General features: G+C 43.1%; 3 protein-coding genes across 5 annotated transcripts; 2 read left to right on the top strand and 1 right to left on the bottom strand.

Annotated features, from left to right (window-relative positions):
- Positions 1-619: 619 nt before the first annotated feature.
- On the bottom strand, positions 620-7,403 carry LOC136467272 (protein Asterix-like). The gene is made up of 3 exons (XM_066465941.1): positions 7,172-7,403; positions 5,328-5,428; positions 620-928 (listed from the first exon to the last, which is right to left on the bottom strand). The coding sequence occupies exons 1-3, from the start codon at positions 7,340-7,342 to the stop codon at positions 862-864; spliced, it is 339 nt and encodes a 112-aa protein (XP_066322038.1). The 5' UTR covers positions 7,343-7,403; the 3' UTR covers positions 620-861.
- A 148-nt stretch (positions 7,404-7,551) lies between these two features.
- LOC136467008 (uncharacterized) lies at positions 7,552-12,664 on the top strand. 3 transcript variants are annotated; one of them, XM_066465649.1, is made up of 7 exons: positions 7,552-7,741; positions 8,209-9,405; positions 9,788-10,747; positions 10,912-10,960; positions 11,047-11,270; positions 11,512-11,619; positions 11,816-12,664. In XM_066465649.1, exons 2-7 carry the CDS (start codon positions 8,231-8,233, stop codon positions 12,021-12,023), a joined length of 2,724 nt encoding a protein of 907 aa, XP_066321746.1. In that variant the 5' UTR covers positions 7,552-7,741; positions 8,209-8,230; the 3' UTR covers positions 12,024-12,664. The 3 variants fall into 3 exon arrangements, with proteins under 3 accessions (XP_066321746.1, XP_066321690.1, XP_066321825.1); XM_066465593.1 differs by having other exon boundaries at positions 11,044-11,270; XM_066465728.1 differs by lacking the exon at positions 11,816-12,664 and having other exon boundaries at positions 11,044-11,270; positions 11,450-11,587.
- A 260-nt stretch (positions 12,665-12,924) lies between these two features.
- LOC136467200 (protein CANDIDATE G-PROTEIN COUPLED RECEPTOR 2-like) lies at positions 12,925-15,915 on the top strand. The gene is made up of 6 exons (XM_066465824.1): positions 12,925-13,373; positions 14,292-14,483; positions 14,982-15,141; positions 15,225-15,327; positions 15,411-15,492; positions 15,630-15,915. Exons 1-6 carry the CDS (start codon positions 13,077-13,079, stop codon positions 15,705-15,707), a joined length of 912 nt encoding a protein of 303 aa, XP_066321921.1. The 5' UTR covers positions 12,925-13,076; the 3' UTR covers positions 15,708-15,915.
- Positions 15,916-16,436: the final 521 nt, after the last annotated feature.

The following is a 16,436-nucleotide window of genomic DNA, read 5'->3' as shown; positions in this document are numbered from 1 at the left end:
TCTGGTGGAGCCTCAGGCGTGGTCTGGCCTGGACCAGCGGCGCAGACACTACGGCCGGCTCCGGCCAGCCCCAGTGCGTGACGCCGCACGACGCCATCACACGCACCAGGCACCACAGCAGTACTCGGCGGTTGGCAGCGACAGGGGGCCCGACGCTACGCTACGGCCACACGAACACGGGATTCCGACGCGATTAGCCGCGTGCTTAGCAGGCAGCAGAGGGAAGCAGCGCGAGCAGCAGGACATGGTGGCACGGGCGTGGTGCCTCCATGCACGCCGGTTACGACATATGTGCCCTAGACGTCGTAGATAAAAAAAATCTATGTGTTTTTTTTTTCTAAAACACATATGTGTTATATAACATTTCGGAAAAGGAAATATACTGGTCACGAGCGCAGAATCTCAACGAAGATAATGATAAACCAGAAGTAACATATCCCAGAATGCTTACCAACGGAAGTTTGAGCAGTGTTCAGCTGCACTTTAAGCCGGCTTATTCGGCTTATTTTTTTAGCTGGAACAGTGTTTTTCTCTCACAACATTCCAGTATAAACAGTGTTTTCCAGCATAAACAGTAAATAATACAGCTCAGCCGAACACAAGGGGAGGGGACATGAAGTAGACCCGAAGTCCAGGAAGCATTGATCAACATACATGTATCTGGGAGAACCAAGACATGTACTAGTACTGCACAAATAAATTATTGGGCATCATACATGTACCGGTCCTGTCCATACCTATGACGTTTGCTCAAATTGGACATACATAAATGTCAGAACCAATGGCAAAGCTATCGAAGCACCAAAAAGATTGGCTAGATATAGCCAATGAAGGATGAAGCACATGGTGTCCTTCCACAGATTAGCGCTTTGTACTGCCTGGACGAGGGGGTCCAAAATAGTTCGTCACCAGACCCATAACAGCAAACCTGGAAATGTTAAAAGCTTTGGTAAAACTTTTCTAGTTGTGGATGCCATTAAATAGAGAAACATTGAGATTCCACAGAAAGCACAAATTTATCATGAACATCTGAGGAAATTAAGAGCCAAATGTTGAAAACAGATGCAACCAAACTTCATGGGAAACTTTATTCTTAGCTACTTTTATTTTTGCTAGCAAAACAAGATACTTGATACCCTTCTTCACGATATCCATCCAACCCATTGTGCTTATATAAACAAGTCTAAACTCTAAACAGTAGTTAATGAGGTCACAGATACCCCTATTGAGACTTAGAGCAACATGGTATGGTCACTTGACTTCCTTCACAGAATTAAAGCAAGAGTAGAAATTGGAAATATAACAATAATTACACCCAATCTTTCCAAAGTGGAGAAGCTCTTTTGAAACACAGTTCCAAGAGGATGATGGCACTGTGTAGCTTCTTCCTTTGCTAACATGGCATTAGGGATGAAATCGGACAGAAACGAGCAGGAAAACCATTTACTAATTTTTCATGTCCACATTATATCAACGGGGATTGGAGCGAGACCAGAAAAGTTGGGAACAGAATCAGGATAAACAGGAATATGAACCGGATAAATGGGAAAAAGGACAGAATCAGGATAAGCAGGAATTCAACAGAAACGGACTGAAACCGGGAAATTTAAACTGAACACCACACGTTTACACTTACATTGTTACATATCTAACATATGCAAACAAATGAACAACTGAACAACATATGGAAACAAGTGAACTAGCTGCAGTCCTACTCCTGCAGGCTGCTTAGGCACTGGTTTGCTCTGGCTGGCTGGGTGTTGCTGCACAAGACACAAGCAGCAGGCCAGCAGTCAGCAGACAGCACCCAGCCGCAGATTGTGACAGCGGCACAGACAATATGCTTCCCAAACCCAATGTTGGCAACAAAATCCACCGAGAGCCCGACTTGATGGGATAAAGATTAAAGGGGTTCCAAGCGGGCAGTGACAAGCAAGGTGGGGAGCTGTGCGGTGGCACATCAGCAGCACGGTGCAGCTATGCAAGGGCCTCGTGGCAGCAGGTGGCACCCGCCTGTGCGCACAGGCGCACAAAGCATAGTCGCATTGCCGGGCTGGGCTGGTGGACCGACCAGTGTGTGTGGGACTCTTAGCCTGTAGGGGTACGGGGAATTGCTCCTGTTGCTTGCTGGGCTTATCTCCAATGACAAATATGGGGCATTTCTGAGTATAAATACGGGGTCCCGCAAAAACGAGCGAGATGGACCCTCTCCCCATTCTGGTCCCTGTCCCAGACTTCCATCCTGGTTCCCATCCTGTTTCTGGTTTTTTTCCCCCAGAAACCAGAAATATGAAAACGGGCTGGTCAAATGTGAAAAACAGGACAGGATATATCCTGCCAGTTTTTAACCCTACATGACATTATATATGCACATTGAACATTATGTTTGGCAATACAATTAGGTCATGGAAATATAGATTTATGGATGCCATTTTGTAGATGACCAGGCAGGACTCTCCATCTGAAAACAGGTTTCTGCTGACATAGACTATATTGAAAGTGAACTGCAGAAACTTAACAGTATTTGAAAGCTTAATTCTAACTACAGGAGCAAAGTCACGCAAGTGAAGTGTGCTGCTATGTAGGTCCTTGTCTAAATCTTAGTTATATCTTGCATGTTATTTCTTTTAGTCTCTAGATACTGTTGAAGTATACCAATCTTTATCTTTTACTTCCTCCATCCCTTAAAAAAATTCGCTCTGAAGGTTTGGAGCGTTTTCACAAAGGAATTCATTTTAGGTGGTCCACCATTTCATGAGACGAGTTTGGCCCCCGCATTAACGCAGCCTCATCGTTTGGAGCGCATGCAGTCATGCATTAACTCCTCTTCGTTTCCAGTGCATGGAGTACTTCACCTGTCTGGCCTCTTCTTTTCCGGCGCATGCAGTACCAGCACGCCATGCAGAAATCGCAAAAAAGAAAAAGAAGCAGTGCTTGCAACAAAAATAAGCGAGCGTGGGATCGAACCCGCGCTGCTCGCCACGGAGTTATTCATCAAATGGATGCCCAACAGGCTATTTAATAAGGGCAAACAAGGGAAAATAGACTCTAATTAATCACTCCTTGGTATCTTAAATCATGTCCAAAACGAACTTTTTTAAGGAATGGAGTATTTCTCCACTTATCAGTCAATTCCAATAGTTAGCAATCTAAGCCATATTATTACAACATTTAACGAAAAGGAAATCCAGAAGTATAACGTTTAAGAGAATTCAGTACATGAAGACTCATGCCCCTATCCTACTCCACCCACCGATCCACCCCAAAAGAAATACATTTCATTCTGCTACTTTAATTTCTACTTCGAACTAAGCATCGGGGGAATGTCGAGTTTAATAAAGAATGGTACAAATGACAAGTATGATGGATGCTAATAAGCGCTCTTTTCACAATTAAGGACAAAACATTGCTCAAATTTGGCTCGGGCAGCATACAGCCACAGCACATGTTATCAATTTCCATCTGGTTAATACTTGCTTTTGGATTAATGATTGTTTGACAAACAATGTGAAGCACATATGGTATCAATTACTTTCTCATGTCATAGGTTATTAATCCTATTATTCCCCGCAAAGATAGGTGTCAAATACTCATACTATTGTTTCATTTATATTTAATTTCACAAATACGCTACAATAGAAACCGGTGATGAAAGTGTTTGGACCACAGTGATTTCTAAAATGACAATGTGAATGGAGGGTGTATTAATTTGGAGCAACACAACATGTGTAGACTGCGCAAGTTGATATATGTCAACCTGAAGTCTTAACAACAGCCCCTGAACAGAAACTTTGCATCACATATTTATGATATTACTTGCGGTAGAGTGCTATGTTTGTAAAGAGTAAAGTACACCGGCGGTTCCCTCCCTCTCTCAGATGGCCATGCTGGCATGCCAAATAGGCAAGCATATGCCAATGAATGATATTTGAACCTCGAGTGGCACAATTATAAATTTTGTAAACAAGTATATTGCATCAGCACTCAGCAGTCCTTAAACTTGTTCAGAAGCATCACATAGGTCCCTGAAATATTAATTTGCAGCTTCATGTCCTTAAATTGGCTAAGTCTGTCATTCGAGGTCCAAATCTTGCTAATTAATGTGCGACTGCCCATGTGGCGTACTAGCAACCTCCATGGCAGCAACGCACCACTCTCATGTCTCTCATTTCTCCTCTCCCACAAATCGAGCAACATCCGCCGGAGAGGAATGACACATTCTTTTTTCCCACGACGGGAATCCCAAATTTCAATACCAAAGCAACGAAATTACAGCAGGATTAAGTCATCCATGTTTGTCGCGTCACTACCATTTAAACTGCTCACACAGTTAAGCACCAAGAGCTTAGATAGTGTGGCCAAAAAACTTACTAACAAAATAGCAACAAAGCATTAAAAACTCACGTTGAACGCCGACTCAAAACCAAGCTTTATACACAGGACATTACAGTCTAAACAAGCAAACAATTAAATGCCCACATGGGCATCAAACTCAGCACGCACGTCCAACTGAGCAGTAGTGTTGCCAGCCACCGTATCTCCTTTAAGACAGGAGTGACACCTTCTGGATGTCATGTACGTATATGCTAAATAGATGGACTGACAGATCAACACTAATCAGGGAGATTTGGACCTTGAGTGCACTAATTAACAAGCTTAGAGACTTGAAGTTGTAAATTAGTAGGTTAGACAGTTACATGACACTCCCAAACAAGTTTAGGAACCGATAGTGCAGTTTAAAATAGTCTGGTGACCTATTTGACACCTCTGAACATGTTTGAGCAGTACACTTTACTCTTTGTAAAATCATGATGGAAGCTCATAGTAAATGTGACTCAGGAGCTGCATGCCTCCACGTCAAGAAGCACAGTTGTAACATCAGTAACAACGAAAGGTTATATTTTGCAACAATAAGCCTATAATAAAATTATAACCAATTCCTAAGGATTGCAGCATAACATAGGCAGAAATGTTAGTCTTACTTAACCATGGCACAAATCAATTCAGCGTTAACAAACAACCCATAAATTGAGGAGCACATATGGCAATAACTAAGGAGCAATGAATGAACTAAATAAATAATAGTTTGGTTGCACAACTTCAGCAAGAGCCGATGCTACAAATGAAAATTAGGAGAAAATTTAAGCATACACAAGTAAAATATGGGTTTCCAAATCAGTTTGTATTTTGGTAGGCTTACAGTATGAAAAGATACTCAGAGTCTATTGGTAAACTGAGTAAGCATATGTCGCTATGCTGCTCTAGATTTTCTGTACTGTTTTTAGAAGCCAAATTCATAGTTCAATGCACATGTTAAGAAAACTCACATGAAGGCCATGGAGAGCTGCTTCAGATCATTCTCGAAGTTCTTCATGTTTGCCAACGACTGTGCGCAGAAGATGATCGCGATCCACGAGCACACCTTGTACTGCAAACCGAAATCGATTAGAAACCGAAACCATATCGACGCATGCAGCCCAGTAAGGCAACCATAACGTCACCATCAATAGCTCATAAGGTAACACACATCACTCACACGGGACTGCTCGAGCATGCAGATCTACCACTAACTTGTCCAGATCTAAACATTACTCGGAAATCAAATTCAGATCAGAGAGGGTGACATGGTTACGTACGCGGAGCATGACTCCGACGACGCCGAAGACGACGGCGAGGAAGCCCGCGTAGCCTGTTCTTTTGAATGTACATACCTCAACTTGCTCAAACAGGAATCTTGAGGCTGCTCCTGCTACTTAATGGATATATTCTAGGTTTTTTATTTTTTTCTTGTTGCTGCTAATCATTCTTCCCCATCGATAATGGATATATTTAGCCAATATTTACAATTAAAACTGATCTGCTTCTCTGTTGCCTGTGTCAAGTCATGGGAATGTTGTACTCGCGAATGTATGCTGCCATGTTTGTAGTCTGACCCTGGCTTCTATGTATTCTAATGAGTCCACTAAGATGTTGTATTTGTTGCATCTTCAAAACGCGGCCGAGGAACGGGCGGCCAAGGCTCGCCGCATCGAGGATGTGCTCCAGGTGCGTGTGCGTCCGTGCCACGTGCGCAAATGGCTCGATTTTTTTCATGTGGTCTGGCGCTCGTGCAGGTGATGAAGGAGGCACTGGACGACCTGAGGCGAACAGTCGAGGGCGTCGAGCGGGGGAAGGAGCGTGGTGCAGGAGCAGCTCGGGCGGCCGGGTGGGTGCTGCTGCTGTCCAGGGCCATCGTCACCGCGCAGCAGCTGCTGGGAAGGAGAACCTTACCACAACCAAGGTATTCGATGTATCGCCTCTGCCTAGACATTTCTGCATAGTTATTTATTATATTAGTGTGATCCTTGGTGTTTTTCATGTTCAGTGATTGCCTACATTTCTTTGGAAGGTTGGTTTCAACCAATAGTGTGGATGATGCTTCTCATCCTGCTAAAGTTGAGAGATAGCATGAGAGATCTTTATTCCAATAAAGAAGGTAAGTCTTATGTTCCAGTAGAAGTAGACAGTTTTGCTATGTGTTTTGCGGTCACAAGATAGGTGTCAATGGTTCTGCTGATAGATCTTCTCAATTAACACCCTTTCAGTTTATTTTTCAAATTTACAAAATCATGCCATTCAACTTTTTTTCCCGCAGCCAAGATTTGTTCCTTTTGCATATGCGCCTCCAATTGACTATCACAAACTGAATTGGCATGGCGTCATGGCCTCCTCTCATGCTACTGTATAGTTTTATTATATTCCTAATATTTTGATGTGGAATATTCTTCCGCCCAGTTTTATTCTATTCCTAATATTTTGATGTTATTTTGATGTGGAGTATTCTTCAATCCAGAATGAGGAAAAAGCAAGGTTCATCGTTCTTTCTAAAGAGGAGGGCGAGGAACAAGCAGTTAGAAATAGGGCATAGCTTCAACAAATGTGTTTCCATCTCAACGTGTAAATATGTGAATAACAGTGTTTCCATCTTGTATGGAATTTGTTTTAGTTTTATTATTATTTTTTTCTTGATGTCACCGTGGCGTTAGCAAGTGCAATATAGTAGTAGCTCGTAAGGTAGCACACATCACTCACACAGGACTGCTCGAGCATGCAGATCTACCACAAACTTGTCCAGATCTAAACATTACCCGGAAATCAAATTCAGATCAGAGAGGGTGACATGGTTACGTACGCGGAGCATGACTCCGACGACGCCGAAGACGACGGCGAGGAAGCCTGCGTAGTCGATGGGCAGGTCCTGGGGAGACAGCTTCGGCGGCGCGTACGGCTTCGCCGTCGACAGCTGCCTCGGATCGCTGCCCCCAGCGAGCGCCCCTCCCCCCGACGACGATCCCTCCTTCATCTCTCTCTCTCGCTCCTCTCTCTCTCTTCTGTGGACTCTGGAGGGATGAGAAAGAGAGAGATTAATCTCAAAAAGAAAAGAGAAAGAGAGAATTTAAAAGTAGATTTATACGTGGGCCCACACGGGCCGGGCCGATACGGCCCAGTTGGCGGCCCCCGCCGCCCGGTCGCCGACTGCTGAAAGAAAAGTCAAAGCGCACGAGTCGGCAACTCGGCAGGCAGCTTCCGCGTTCCCACTGCGCAGTCTGCGCTCCCTTCCTTGTGCTCTCTCACTGGTGCTCGCCTTGGCTGCTCCGCTCCCAGCTCCAAAACCCTAACCCCACGAGACAGACCAGCAGCTAGGCGCGGGTCCAGGAGCTCACCGCCGAGCCGCCGCTACACTCGACCTCACCGGTAGCCAGTAAGGCCTCGCTTCATCTCGCCGCGCACGCTTATTACTTCTATCGGTGGTTTGTTTAGCTATTCTCGTAGTTGATTGGTTGCTTAGCTAGCCGTTCTAGTTGTTAATTAGCTTGAGCTTTGAGGTGGCTCGTTGTTGATTCTTCAGTGTGAATGTCGATGCCCTTGGCCGTTTTAGAGCTCAAGGGTTTTTTGTTCGGTGAGTTTTTAAGCTTGGGTTGGGGGGGGGGGGGGGGGGGGGGGGGGTGGCACATGCCCTTTGTTAATCTCTAGCTCTCGGCTTGCCGTTCTAGCTTTATACTGTGCAGTATTCTTCTATTTAGTTTTCTTAGCACATGGACATGAGGTGATTTTTCGTAGGTCATAAGATGTCAAATGGGTAATTAGGGTCTTACAGTTGTTGCAGGTTTTGTTGATCTGATTAATTCTAACTGGTATGTGTAAATCTTTGGATCCAATCACCTGCAGATGCTGATCACGTGATCAAAGCATGAGCACCACTCCTGTTTCAAGGTTCAGGGGGGCAGCCTATTTGCAGCTATGTCCCCAGTCTAGCGATTGTGCTGAACTTTTGGTAAATGTGGATGGGCCGAGTGCAAAAGATTTGTCAGTTGACCCAAACACATTTTATCTTCCACAAGATGCTAATCAGGAATTCTATACTCGAGCTTTACAGTACAGTTGTTCTGTTTCAAAGCAGGGATTTGAAGCCCAAGGTCTTCTCGTGAATGATGCAGAGTTTGGTCTGAATAATGATTCTTCTGTGATGGGAGGATATCAGCAATTTGACTACCTTCTGGGGCCTCCTCAGCCTGAAGTGTATGAAGGAATGCAGATGCAAAATATCAGCACAAATATCATCCACCGGCGTAGACCTTCTAATGCATCCTGTCTTGATCATACAGAAGAACTAACTTCCTATGACACTGATGACAGAGCTGTCTCATTTGGAAGTAGTTGTAGCATAGGAATTGCAAGTTATCCATATAGTACTCCTTTGCAAAGCAATAACCACTTTTCGGGCACACGGGATGGAACTTGGAATGCCCTTATGCAAATGCAAGAGGCTTTGGAAGCATCCAACAGCGACAATGGACTCAATGAAGAGTGCAGTGACTTGACTTTCAATCATGCAGAACTGTCCGGTGGGAATACCATGAAGCATCAAGTTGTTTGGGACAATGGCTCTTTAAAAAGCCCATCTTTCACCTCAAGTTTTTTGCCTTTCCCTGGTGATACTGAGACCACCCTCACAAGTGCCTCCACTGTTTGTAGCTTTCAGAACTTTGCTGATCTCCAATATAAGATGAATAACAATGAGCAAAACAAATCATCTTTTGAGGTTGAACTGCCTCATCAGAAAGGGCCCACAACGAGCCATGTTAATGGAAGCCGAGGTGAAATGCATTCTGCTGAATGGGGAACAATTCCTGGTCACATAGAATCTTCTGGCTTTATACCAAGCACTGAAGACAGACAGAATGATATATCACATCAACTGTCAAGTTCATTCGTATATAGTGCAGATGGAACTGTGGATAATGGCTCAAAAAAGTCACCCCTCTTGTATGAATGTGAAGAGCAAATGGAAATTGATTCACTTCTAAATTCGTTTGGTGTATCGACTGATTCCTTTTCGCAAACATGTGGAATGTTTGAGCAAAGGTAAATTGAGGTGCTGCAGTGTCATCATATCATTGATGATTAATTTCATTTTCATGTTGAAATTAGGAGCCTGCAACTTTACTAATACTTGTTCTTCACAGTAACAGCATGATGGTGTTTGCAACACTTATAACTGTGGTCTTAACTATTTCTATAGATGGATTTTTAGTTTGTAACAAAAATGTTACTGCCAAACACTTCTTTGGTAATGGCATTCACTATTTTCAGTCAGATGGGTCATAGTAGCTTACTCTGCTACGAACACTAAAACTAGCAAAGTGTCCACATTTTCTGTATCGAATCAAATATTTATTTGTTCTTAAGTTCACTGCCCAATTTGGTATTTCTGTGTTGCAATCTAATCAAATGTGTTAAAATGCAGTGACAATTTGGTTGAGTTTGGTATGAAGATCGAATTAGATCAAAGTGGTTCTGCTGCATGCTTTAGTAATACTGCCCCATATATGCAAACTGGACCACCAGAATCAGCTATATCCGATGGGTCTTCTTATCCTGAACAGTATCAATCTACTTCTCAAACATGTGGCTTATTTTATGCTTCAGCATCTCAGTGGCAAAATATGTCAAGTTCTGGGTTGCCTTTACTGGATTGTTGCAAAAGTATTGGTGAGCCCAGTTCAATAATTAGCTTGGGGGGGAATGGTAAAGGACACCTGCTGCCCACAGGTGAAGGTACTTTAGTACAGCAACCACAGAGTGTTGCTACTGATACTAGGCTGGAAATGACCGACAGTGTTGCTAATTGCAATCTAGAGTTCACTGGTAGATTGGATAACCAATCTTGTCCAATAGGCGCTTCTGTATGTCATGATGAAGCAATGGCAGCCAAAGTTTTACAGACAGCACAACCTGGCGTAGTCACAGATTGCATCTTTGGAGTAGGTACTTCAAACCACACTGGACGCTCAGACATGCAGCTACCCATTACACAGACTACTTCTGTTCAAGAGCCTGGCCCGAGTTTGTCCAAGGACCTCAACTCATCATGTATTCAGGGAACAGAGATCAAGAAAGTAGATTTAAGGGCAAAATACAATTCTGAATACTATGGCATCCTCCACCCCAAGTCTTTTGAACTCACTCCTGAGAGTATGGGTATTGAAACATACATGTATGGTTGTGATGATTATAGCCAGATTGTTGATCCTCAGCAGAGTACCATACACTCAGCAAGCAAACCTTCACACTCAAGTGTTTTGCCAGTTGACAAGCTTGATGACAAGGCCGTTTCACAGCAAAAAAAGCGGAAAAGGGCTACAGAAAAGCTTTTAGCATGGCATGCACAAGTCATGACTGTGCATGGGAGCAGGCATCGTAGAAGGTGTTGATTTTTAATTGAACTCACCCATCTTTTGAACAAAGTATTTGAGCTTTAGTTTGACTTGCTTCTTTTGTTAAAAAATGTTTATGCAACTCCTTTTGGCTTGACATACATGTGCAAAGGGGCTGATCCGCTGATGTTTGTTTGTTTGTTTTGATCTATAGAATTCCTGACTTGGATTGGGCTCGTGCTACCAAAAGATTGGTTGAGAAGGTTATATGATTTTCGCTATGTAGTGTAAAACCCTTTCTGTTGTGCATTTTTTCCCCCTGGCCTGACATCCTTATTGTGCATAGCAGGTAGATGATGAGAATGCAACAATGGGAAGTAGCAGCTTTAGTACTCGAGCTGGGAAAAGACTTATTTTGACAACTAGCCTGATTCAGAATATTCTTCCTGTTGTACCAGCTAGACTTCTTGCCACAAATGTTACTAATTCCGCTGAAACCATTGTATACCACCTTTCTAAATTCGCACTCAGTGACGCATGTGACACTGTTCTGTCTGTTGGGAATGACGACACGTAAGCATTGTTTTCTTTCTTTTGAATATGTTTCCTTTTGTATCATTCTCCAAGGTTTTAACATCTTCAGTGTTAGTCTAGTTAGATAAAAACTAAAAAAAAGTAATTATTTGATGTAGTATAAGGGACTGTAACCATATCATAATCAGCAGGCTGATTTATTCATAATATCTTTGTAGTTTTGGGACTACTTAGATCTCACTTTGATCTTGAGAATCTTCATGTTCTGGTATTTGGCCAGGCTACTACACCAGAGCAGCACTTCTGCTAAGGAAGACTCAAAAATCCTATCAGAAGTTCTGGAAACCTATGGGTCGAGGTTTGGCAAGCTGGAAATTTCCTTGTTAAGGTATGGTGTACCAATAGTTGAACTACAACTCACGGGCTTTAGTATTTGAATTCTGCAGTTAATCATAAACATCTGCAAACATACACTGTACTGGTCCATGATTTCATACTTTTCTTCTTTCCAGCGACTGCGATAATAATGACGCTCCTATACTCGCGTAATTTGACATTCTTATGTATTTTCCTGTGTATCTCAGCGCTGAGAAGATGATGACATTACATGATATGGCATCAGAGCTGCAGGACTTGGAGCGGTGGTATATTGTCTATCGTCTTGCGAAGTGTCATGGATACGCTAAAAATTCTGGACTCGACCCCTGCACAGCTACTGTCAAGAAACATGATGGGGCTGCTGCAGCACCAGTAGACTCGCTGAGTAGTATCAAGTGTCGCTTACTGAACTAGGGCAGTTCAGGGACTACTAACAAGTCTACCCCCGTTCGTCCCAATTTCCAGTAGTCGTGCATCACCGCAATGCTGGCTGCGTAGGAATATAGAAACATAGAATATACTACTGCTTTCCCGTTGCCTTATTGGCTTCTTTTGTTAGGAAATTAGAAGCAACTTCTCGGTTTAGACGTAGGAATATGGTGATGTGACTTATCCTGTGTTATGTGATCAGATGTAGGAGCACGGTGATATTTCAAATATAGCTAATGCTAGTTGTCTGTAACTTTCAGATGTTACTGTTCTTTCGCCTGGTTGCTATATGATGGTTATGACCGCTGTTTCAGATCTCTTTTTTAGGCCAGGCTCAGGCCGGTCCTGCGCCTAAGCGGGTTGCTCGCTGTTTTTTTGTTAGGAAAATGGCCAGATTCGGGTTCAGAAAAAAAAAACCCGAACTCACTTTTCGCTATACCGTGTTCAGTAAGGCGTGCGCGCTTGGGCTGAGCTAGAACAAAATTGTGCATCTATTAGTTCATTCTAAAAATCATACAGAGTTTCATCCATTAGTTCAAAGCCTTTCTATAGTTTTCATTCTTTGATCCATACAGAGTTGAAAACCAAATCAAATATTATCGAGTCTTTTTTAGCAATATAAGTTTTATCTAGGTGTAATTTATATCTTATCTATCTTCTTAAAATCATTGGCACATCATTATAAATATCTTAAATGCGGATTATAAACTAGCAGAGAATGAAATAAAAGAAAGCCTTTTGGCGCGTAAGCTTCTTATTAATTTATTATCGGGCCGTCCAAAGCCGTCATGTGTGGGCCCTATGGCCCACCACGAAGCCATCGGTGTTCCGTTCCATCTTCCTCCTCCTTGGCTTTTGACCCACTCGGCGGCCTCCGGCTTTCCCAGTCCCCACCACAAGCCGGTGGAATCTTTCGGCAATCGAGCAAATCGATCTCCGTGCAATTCCACCTCCCGAACCGAATCCCTCCACCGACCCAAACCCTAGCGCGCACCCACGTCCATTCCCCTTTCCCAGGCGTTCGGGCCGGTGTCGGTGATGCGGGCGCTGCTCGCGGACGGCGGGATGGCGCTGGCGGTGGCGCCGGAGGCCAACGAGTCGTCGGGCGGCGCTGCGGTGTCGCTGGGGCCGTTATGGTGGGCGTCGGAGTGCCACGGGGTGTTGTACAGCCTGGCGGTGATGCTGCCGTCGCTAGCCTTCGTGGGGTTCCTGGCGTGGCAGGCGCGGCGGAGCTTCCGTAGGCTCAGCTACGGCCGCTCTCATGTCGTCGTCGTCGCGTACTACGCGCTCCTCTGGGCCGTCGCCGTACTCAACCTCCTCTGGTGCTTCCTGCAGGTTCGGATTGGTTCCCTGTGTTGCTTATCTCTAAGTCCCGTATGCCTGGTTATGAAACTCTCCGTGCTTTGATTGGGTTGTTGATTTGGTCATTTGATGATCATTAGGGGGAATGCTTTCCATTAAAAAAAGTACTTTGCTGTGCGTGTAGTTTAAGTTATGACTAGTGAAAGGCAGGGGGAATTTCTTCTTGAAAAGTAGGGGCAAGTGGAGCTAATGAGAGATGAACTTGTTGGTAAAACTGAGCTGTGAGAAATCTATACCAGATCATGACACTTTTGAATTGTATTTCAGGTTGGAATGATAATCAGTAATGTTTGTATGTTTTTCTAGTGTTCAATGGCTGAGTAGAATAAGTAGGTAAAAGAATGGAAATTGGGAATTAGGTGAACTTTTGGTCAACATTAGTTATACCCAAGTAGTCTTTTGATGTTTCAACTCGATAATGAAATAACTGAAGACCACATCGTGATCGAATCCTATGGGTAGGATGGGTAGGCTAGGAGCTGGTCACTCGTCAGGGAGTCTCAATATTGAGCCAGTAGCAAGGCTTGGTGGGTTTTCAAAAAGGAAATAGCAAGCTCCTAGGGTCATGTTATAGCTGGTAATGATGAACAGGTGGGAAGCTCAGCTGGGTTAAGGAAAATTAAAATCCCTGATGGCTGGGTGTTGATGTCAAATAATATTTCGCATTGGTCTGGTTATTAGGATTAGATTTGCGGTGCACATCTTGGTATTGCTACTAATGTAAGTGGATTAATCCATTTTTAGATTTGATATGGTCCTGCTGTACAGAACTACAGAAGGAAAATCAGATGAACAATCCTGACTTATGAATCCAAAATTTCATTTTTATTGTTTTTTTTACATTGTGTATTACCTGTACCTCTTATGTAAGTATGGATTTTTTTTTTGCAGGCATGGCAATGTATGCCTGACAGGGCATTCTCTTGGAATGTACTGTCACTGTTTACAAAATCAGGAATGTTATTCTTGGAAGTCAGTCTCATAGCCTTTCTACTTCAAGGAAATGATGCCAGTGGTTTTGAATCTTTGGCACGAACCTTTGTTATCTCTGGAGCTGTAGTTGCTGCTGATGTATTGCTCAAGGTATGATCTACTCCAAAATTCAGGCATAGCGAACAGTAACTAGCTTTTCTTAGAAGTGATGTGTGTTAGGTTTCATTACTTAGTTGTTGCAGTTTTTGGGATTCAACTAGAATTTTTTGCGATGCTGTGTCGTATTTGCTTTCTTAGCAACAATCTAAGTTAATTGACTGGTGTATCTGGTCCATAATGTTAATTTATTAGAGAACATAATATTTTTCTTGTTTACACTGTTCCATGATAGTGGATTGGTTATTGCAAGTTGGTACTGAATTTCTATTGGTAATAGATCTTGCCCGCTCATCTCATGTCACTGTAAAAGGTTTTTTTTGGCTGCTCAATGAAAGACAAGGCCAGAAGGCCCCATGACTTAACCTAACCTGACACGCCTTTCCTTGTTTCAATGTGTTAAATCATGTTGCAAGTGGAAAGCGGATTAATACTCTAGTTCACTTGTTGTAGCCTTTTGCTCTATCTTAAACTGACTTTGTCCTTATTCAGACTATATATGTTTTTGGCTTTGGTGTTCCTTTGTTCATTGATGCTGATCAAGGAACTGGTGGGAAATGGGGCCTATGGATTCTCCACAAACTTGTGCTTACTGGAGTCTATGGCCTGATTGTTTTCATGCATCATTCAAGATGGAGGGACAGGCTGCCTGGTAATTGGTTATTGTCTTTGTATGTTCCAAAATTCTTTTGTTTGGTGTTTCATGACCATAGTCTCGTGGTTGTTTTACTGCAGCAAAACCAGCTTACTACAACTATGTATGTGCGATGTTGCTATTGAATAGCCTATCACTGTTTGGATGTTTCCTTCTTGCAAGTGGAGCCGGATTTGGTTTATGGTACATACAGAACTCTTTTCAAATTTTATGGCAACTTATTCACCTTCAGGAGCAATATTGGATGATGACCTCTTTCGCTGTAGGTTATATAATCTCACAACCGTATGCTATCATTCTCTTTACCTTCCCCTTCTATATGTGACTTTCTTAGCAGACTTCTTCCAGGTACCTTCTTGCCTATAATCTGTTACTGTGTAGTGCTTCTTCCTTAGTTCCTTAGCTTGTCTACTGGTATAATTGTCTGTGACTTGTAATGAAATTAATTGTCTTTGCTGATTTATTTTGTAATTTTATATGTGTAGGAGGAAGACATGCTCCTAGAGAACGTCTACTATTCTGAAATGAAGGATGCTGGGTTCTTTGATGCTGACTGGGATTGATATGTGGCTGCCGCGCTGTATTTTTGTTATCTGTGTACTGAACGTAGAACAGAAAATGTATGTAGCTAACCGTGGTAATGAATGGAAGTATGTAAATCTCACTGCTGCATACTTCAGATATCAAGTGATTTCACCGTTGAGATTGCCACCCCAACGATGGGTGATAAATTCACGTCTATGATACAAAACTATGAGGTGGACCGTCTAATCTGCGTTTTTGCAGGCTCGTTTATAAATGCGATCTTATCACCTAGGATTCTATCAAGAAGAGTATGTTAGCAAATGCTACGTGCAATACTACATTGCTTTCTCAGAGCCTTGTACGTGTACCGCGAAAATTGATGCTCGTAGGTTCGCTTTTCTTGTCTTGCGTCTGCGTTTCGTTCTACTCAACTGCCTACAGGCTACAGCCTACTGGATAGGGAGTGCTGCGTTGGGCGTTGCATAGGTTTGTGTTGGTGGTAGCAACAGTATTATTTACGATTTGGAACGTGTCCATACAGTGAAACCGGACAAAATTGCACCGAGTTGTTCCCTAGAACGCGACAGCGCCTCAACGGTTTTAGAAACTAGTACAAAGGGAGCGCGAGTGCAAGTATCTTTAGGTTTATACCGCACAAATGTATGGGTTGGCGAATAGCCGAGACCATTCTAAGATATTGGCAAGTCTTCGGGGCCTCTAAAAATCCTGTCTTCGTTCAAAAAGATGCTAGGTAAATGCTTGTGTGT

Source organism: Miscanthus floridulus, chromosome 1 (genome assembly GCF_019320115.1).
Source record: "Miscanthus floridulus cultivar M001 chromosome 1, ASM1932011v1, whole genome shotgun sequence".
NCBI classification, from domain to species: domain Eukaryota; kingdom Viridiplantae; phylum Streptophyta; class Magnoliopsida; order Poales; family Poaceae; genus Miscanthus; species Miscanthus floridulus.
Note: the sequence above shows the minus strand (reverse complement) of the source record. Positions and strands in the feature narration are given on the sequence as shown.

Excerpts from the sequence above, each read along its gene's own strand:
- LOC136467272 (XM_066465941.1), bottom strand. The coding sequence starts at position 7,342 with ATGAAGGAGGGATCGTCGTCGGGGGGAGGGGCGCTCGCTGGGGGCAGC. Across the intron at positions 5,429-7,171 it reads TCGTCGGAGTCATGCTCCGC|TACAAGGTGTGCTCGTGGAT; the intron begins GTACGTAACCAT and ends TTCGGTTTGCAG. Across the intron at positions 929-5,327 it reads CAGCTCTCCATGGCCTTCAT|GTTTGCTGTTATGGGTCTGG; the intron begins GTGAGTTTTCTT and ends TAACATTTCCAG.
- LOC136467008 (XM_066465593.1), top strand. The coding sequence starts at position 8,231 with ATGAGCACCACTCCTGTTTCAAGGTTCAGGGGGGCAGCCTATTTGCAG. Across the intron at positions 10,961-11,043 it reads CCAAAAGATTGGTTGAGAAG|CAGGTAGATGATGAGAATGC; the intron begins GTTATATGATTT and ends TATTGTGCATAG. Across the intron at positions 11,271-11,511 it reads TCTGTTGGGAATGACGACAC|GCTACTACACCAGAGCAGCA; the intron begins GTAAGCATTGTT and ends GTATTTGGCCAG.
- LOC136467200 (XM_066465824.1), top strand. The coding sequence starts at position 13,077 with ATGCGGGCGCTGCTCGCGGACGGCGGGATGGCGCTGGCGGTGGCGCCG. Across the intron at positions 15,328-15,410 it reads GGAGCCGGATTTGGTTTATG|GTTATATAATCTCACAACCG; the intron begins GTACATACAGAA and ends CTTTCGCTGTAG. Across the intron at positions 15,493-15,629 it reads TCTTAGCAGACTTCTTCCAG|GAGGAAGACATGCTCCTAGA; the intron begins GTACCTTCTTGC and ends TTATATGTGTAG.